The sequence below is a fragment of the Mandrillus leucophaeus genome, unplaced genomic scaffold (genome assembly GCF_000951045.1).
Source record: "Mandrillus leucophaeus isolate KB7577 unplaced genomic scaffold, Mleu.le_1.0 Scaffold10, whole genome shotgun sequence".
In the NCBI taxonomy this organism is placed as follows: Eukaryota; Metazoa; Chordata; class Mammalia; order Primates; family Cercopithecidae; genus Mandrillus; species Mandrillus leucophaeus.
The window spans coordinates 1,372,480-1,378,472 of record NW_012098098.1 but is presented as its reverse complement, the minus strand read 5'-3'; the positions used below and the strand labels follow the sequence as shown (position 1 = coordinate 1,378,472).

General features: G+C 48.7%; 1 protein-coding gene across 1 annotated transcript in view; it reads right to left on the bottom strand.

Annotated features, from left to right (window-relative positions):
- The window catches only part of ATP2C2 (ATPase, Ca++ transporting, type 2C, member 2), a 93,222-nt gene that overhangs the window by 31,893 nt on the left and 55,336 nt on the right, over positions 1–5,993 (bottom strand). Inside the window, exons 8-9 of the mRNA XM_011972285.1 lie at positions 5,805–5,880; positions 3,015–3,081 (exon numbers count right to left, since the gene is read on the bottom strand). Of these exons, the coding sequence (XP_011827675.1) occupies positions 3,015–3,081; positions 5,805–5,880 (143 nt within the window). The remainder of the gene's footprint in view (positions 1–3,014; positions 3,082–5,804; positions 5,881–5,993) is intronic.

Below are 5,993 nucleotides of genomic sequence, written 5' to 3'. Positions count from 1 at the left end.
CAGCCTGGACAGAGCGAGACTCCATCTCAAAAATAAGCAAGCAAACACTGCATGTTCTCACTCCTAAGTGGGAGTTGAACAATGAGAACACTTGGACACAGGGCGGCGGACATCACACACCAGGGCCTGTCGGAGGGTTGGGGGGAAAGGGGAGGGAGCACATTAGGCCAAATGCTTAAAGCATGTGGGGCTTAAAACCTACATGACGGGTTGACAGGTGCAGCAAACCATCATGGCACATGTATACCTATGTAACAAACCTGCACATTCTGCACATGTGTACCTATGTAACAAACCTGCACATTCTGCACATGTGTACCTATGTAACAAACCTGCACATTCTGCACATGTGTCCTAGAACTTATTAAAAAAAAAAAAAAGCAAACAAAAGAAAGGTGAGTCTGAACACATTGGGTGCACTATAGACTGCTCAGGTGATGGGTGCATGAAAATCTCAGAAATCACCACTAAAGAATGTATTCATGTAATAAAACGCCACCTATTCCCCAAAAACCTATTGAAATAAAAAAAAGGAAGAAATGTGAGTCTCAGGCCCCGCCCAGCCCTGAGTTGGGGGAGTGGCCATCCCGGTTTACCAGGCTGTCTCAGGGACCTTCCCCTTCTTCAGCTCAGCCTGAGACCTCAGCTCTCCAGTGCCTGCCTCTGCAGGTACCCTTCCAATGCCTCAAACCCCACCGGCCCCAGTACAGCTCAGCGTCCTGCTCCAGTGCCCCCTCCTCCCAGCCCCCGCTTCTGTAATAAGCTGGGGCTCCCACCTCCCACATCCTTCAGCCTCTAAATCAAGGATGGCCAACACTTTTCAGCTCTCTGCTTCCAAAGTGTCACAGAAACGGCCTGGCGTGGCATACTGGGAAACGCTCTGATGGTGAGGTTAGGAATAGGAGAAGGAGCTGTGAGTTTCCCCATGATCTAGGCGACTCCATGTTCTCGTTCTGGTCACAGAGCTCAGCTGTGGTCCCCTGCAGTGGCCCTCAGACATGTTCCCACCACCAAACCTTTGCCTGTGCTGTTCCCCCTGCCTGGTACACCCTTCCTGCTCATCTCCTGACTCAACTCTCCATCTAAAACCCTCCCCGGCCACCTCTTCCAGTCCATCCCTTTCTACCTCCCTTTTTTTCTTCTTGAGACGGAGTTTTGCTCTGTCACCCAGGCTGGAGTGCAATGGTGCAGGCTCACTGCAAACTCCGCCTCCCGGGCTCAAGTGATTCCTCTGCCTCAGCCTCCCAAGTAGCTGGGATTATAAGCGCCTGCCACCACAGCCATTTAATTTTTGTATTATTAGTAGAGACAGGGTTTCACCATGTTGACCAGATTGGTCTAGATCTCCCGACCTCAGGTGATCGTCTGCCTTGGCCTCCCAAAGTGCTGGGATTACAGGTATGAGCCATCACGCCTGGCGGATTGACCTATTGTTGAATATTTTATATAAATAAAATCATACAATATGTGCAACTGGCTTCTTTCACCTAGCAAAACGGGTTCAACATTAATCCATGTTGCAGTATCAATCAGTACTTGATTCTTTTCTGTGGCTGAAAAATATTCCACTGTACCTAAGTTGTTTATTCTTTCATGAGCTGACGGACATCTAAGTTTGTTTACATCATGGGTGTGATGTATTAATTACATTACATATATATACACATGAACAGACACTACACTAATTTTCCACACATCACCTAAAAGCATCTTGCAGACAGCAGCTGCATGTGTGTTACCATCCGGGAACCACTGGGTCTGACATGAGCCTAGACATGGGTTGGTTCCTCCCTGTCCTGGAATAGCCCCTAGCCTCCCTTCCAATGGGACATACCCAGTTAGTGACAATCCCCAGCCCTCTGCTTCCCTTGCCCTTGGTAAATAGCCACGGAAGAACTACTGACAAAATCACACCGCTGCATGATGCTGGGCGGCCCGTGCCTCTCCATGTCTCAGTCAACAGGACCCAGGGGCTTGGGATGACTACATAGAAGAAGGGCGGGTCCCCTCGGGTTAGCATCATCAAGTGATAATGACTCCCAGCCCTGCCATCCCATGTGGCCTTGGGCTCCACGGCCATTGCCTCTCTGATCGCCTCCTCTGTAAAACAAGGGCTTGGATCGAGTTCTAAACTAGTAATAATGTGTGCACTTGCATGGACTAACTCCTTTAATCCAGACAGTCGCCCTAGGAGAGGGTACATGAGCATTTCCGTTTTTGAGAGGGGGAAACCGAGGCACAGAGAGCTGAGAAACTTGCCAGAGGTCACAAAACCAGCAAGTGGCAAGCGCAGAATTTAAACAGAGGCAGGCTGGCTCTGGGGTCCTTGCTCTTAGCCAGAAAGAAGACCCAAACCCACAGGCAAGGAGTGACAAGAAAGCTGATACAGTTTCAATGTGTGTCCCCACCCAAACCTCATGTTGAAACATAAGCCGCAACTTTGGAGGTGGGGAGATGGGATGATGGGATGGGTCCCTCATGAATGGTTTAGTGCCATCTCCTTCGAGCTGTTCTTGCTAGAGTGAGCTCCTGAGAGATCTGATTGTTTCAAAGCATGTGGCAACCCCCCCACCCCCCTGCTCTCCTGCCCCCACTCTTGCCATGTGATATGCCTGCTCCCCCTTCCCCTTCCATCTTGATTGGAAACTTCCTGGAGCCTCCTCAGAAGCTGAGCAGACACCACACTTCCTGTACAGCCGGTACAACCATGGGCCAATTAAACTTCTCTTGCTGATGAATTACCAAGCCTCAGGTATTTTCTTTTTAGCAATGCAAGAACAGCCTAATACAAAAGGGCCCCCCCGATTATATGCCGTCACTCATTTTGCAGGCATTCACCAGGCACTCTGTACCTGTCGGAGAACGTGCTATGGGGAGGCTGGAGTTTGGGTGATGGGGTTGCACCTTTCCCAACCCTTCCTGTTCTGCAGCCTCCCTACCTTCTCTTGCTGCAGGGAAGGGCTCAGAGCCTATGACCACCCTGGCAAGGCAAGGGGCGGCCACAGCACCCTTACCTGACCCCAATCGTGAACATATTCAGCAGCTGTTTCCCTTGCAACCAGCCGATGAGCATGATGAGACCTGGGGAAGAGACAGAAACATCCTTATCTCCATATGCGCCACACACGCTGATGCCTGGAGGGATTCAAACCCACTTCCTTCAAGAGTTTACAGGAACGCATGCACAGAGGAACGACTGACAACCTCAAATACTTTCAAGCCCTCTCTTCTTTTTTCTAAGGGAGATACATTTATACCTACAAAAACCTGGTTTTACTTTCTCAGGAAAGGTCCAAGCCAAGTTTAAGTTAAAGACTCAGTCAGTTTATTTTGGACTGTTTGCAAGCATTTACATCTTATTCCCAAAGTTTCCCATCTGCTGTGTGTATCCAGAACATGCCCTCATGCGGTGTTTGCTGTGGCAAATGCAGCTGCTCCTGCGACGGGCAGATGGGCCACGGGTTTTTATTTTAAATTATTTTATTCTGTGGTACTCGTGATTAAATATACTTCATTTCTGTTTTCCTTCATTAATAATTTACCCAATATTTAGTGCACACCAGGTACTGCACTAGGTGTGCGAGACGTGGAGGTGGTCACAGATAGACCCTCAAGGCACAAATGGCAGGAGCTGCCCTGGGGCCTGTGGAAGTTCACGAGATGCTCTGGCAACGGGGAAAGGTGCTCGGGTTGCCTGGTACAGCCTGAGCCTCATCATCTATAAAGTGGGGCTCATTGTCGTGCCCCCCTCAAAGAGTACTTCCCTGGTTTAAGGTATGACAGTCTGTGCTCAGAAGAGCTCCTGGGCCATAGCAAACACCAACCAAATCGTTAACTCTTGTTGCCATCATTGTCGGAAGGAGTGAGTAGGGACTGGGAAGGTGGGTGGGGTTGCCCGGTGACACCCTTGGAGAGCTTTCTAAAGAATTCCAGCTTTGCTCTGCAGGGGCCAGGGGGCCAGGGATATTTTCTGCTGGGTGGTAGTGGGGGGTGTGTGTCTATGCGTGTTGAGCGGGGGAGCTACCACAGTATCTGTTAGTTTTGTTTTAGGCATCCTACAATTACCTACTAAACTCAGCCATCAGTTAAAATCTTAGCTAGAGCCCAAATGAACTCAAATGAAATAGATTAGCAGGGGAACTCTATTGGAAACGGGGGTGAGGCAGTGAGCCTGGAGCCACCCCTACTAGGAACTTACCCCACTCCCACCCTTGTGGCCTTCCCATAGCAGAAGGCTGGAGATTCCTCACAGGAACTCACAAGATTCAACTAGGTACATCTCTTCCGAAATCCATGTTCAGTGTCTATACGTTAGTAGCTTGAAAACAGCCACACTGAGAGTACTTACACCATGGGAACTGGCAAATGCTACTTTCCTCTAGAAGCACTTAACAGTATGGCGTGACTTCCCTGCATCTGCCCCTTGGGCCTTCTAGGGGGTCCATGGGACTGAGTTTCAAAACTCTCCCTCTGCTATAGCAGTTCTCAAAATGTTAAAAAAAAAAAAAAAAAAAAAAAAAAAGGCCGGGTGCGGAGGCTCATGCTTGTAATCCTAGCACTTTGGGAGGCCAAGGCGGGCAGATCACTTGAGGCCAGGAGTTCGAGACCAGCCTGGCCAACATGGCAAAACCCTGTCTCTACCAAAAATACAAAAATTAGCTGGGCATGATGGTGCATGCCTGTCATCCCAGCAACTCAGGAGGTTGAGGCAGGAGAATAGCTTAACCCAGGTGGTGGAGGTTGCAATGAGCTGAGATCATGCCACTGCACTCTAACCTGGGCAACAGAGTGAGATTCCACCTCAAAAGAAAAAAAAAAAATCTGAGTAGTATCATGGGCCTTGCTGTGGACATGTCAGTTTAAGTTCTAATTTAACTTAAGAAACATGGGATTACATAAGCTGTTTCTCTCAAGACTGTTCTCTGGCTCTACAGTTTTGGCCACACTCACCAGCACCTCCCTCATCATTGCATGTGCTATAGGCAGTGGCTTGTTGGTTTATTCCTGGATTAAATTTTTCACTCAACAAATATTTACTGAGAATCTATTAGAGGCCAGGCACTGGTTGATCCTAAAGGCTGGAATAAAGCAAAGCCAGAACTGGAAAGAGCAGAAAGAAGCCAGTGAAGGGACTGGGCAGTACCATGGGGATGTTAAGGCTTAAGATCTAGATTCAGGACTGCAGCATCAATGCTGTTTGGCGTGTTACCAAAGGTCAGGAAGTCCCAGCCCAGGCACAGGCTGCTTAGAAGCATAGAAATATGATTGGGTGCACAGCTAAACTACATTTCCCAGTCTCCTTTGCAGTTACATAGGCCATGTGACTCATTCTGGCCAATAAAAGACAGGCAAATTGATGACTCCACTTCCTGGTCTATGCCTTAAAAATGTCCCCCACAAGCCTCCATGTTTTCTCTTTCACCATCTGCTGGCTGAACAGAAATATGGCATCCAAGGACCCAGAGGAAGACAGAGCAACAATATAGTAGGGGCCTGGGTCCAAGTCAGTGTTTTTAGACGAGCTATCCAGGAGAGCCACTGGATCAGGAATATACCCATGGACTGTGGCGTGAGCAAGGAACAAGTGTTTACTGTTAAGCCAAGAAAATGTAGCGGCTACTTATTATAGCAGCCAGCCTAGTCCAACTATACAGAAAGCTCTTGTTGCTTTTTGAGAGCCTCTGATCCCAATCCCCAAGCCTTATGCAGCTGAGCAGCAAGATATTTGAGAAATGGCCATGGTGGCCACCCTATGATGGCTCCTCTCCATCTGCAGAACCCAGTACAGAAACTGCTCCACTTACCGATTATGCCAAAGGAGAAGAGTGTCAGTTGCTTTCCTAGCCTGTCCATGCTTTTCTGCAAAGGAGTTTTAGGTGTCTGAAAGGGTGAGCACAATGGGTTAGTTGGACAAGATCCCAGCTTCTGCCTGCCTTTGTTCAAAATGTCTTCACCTTGCCATCCTGCAGCTTGAGTGATGATCACACAGGGGT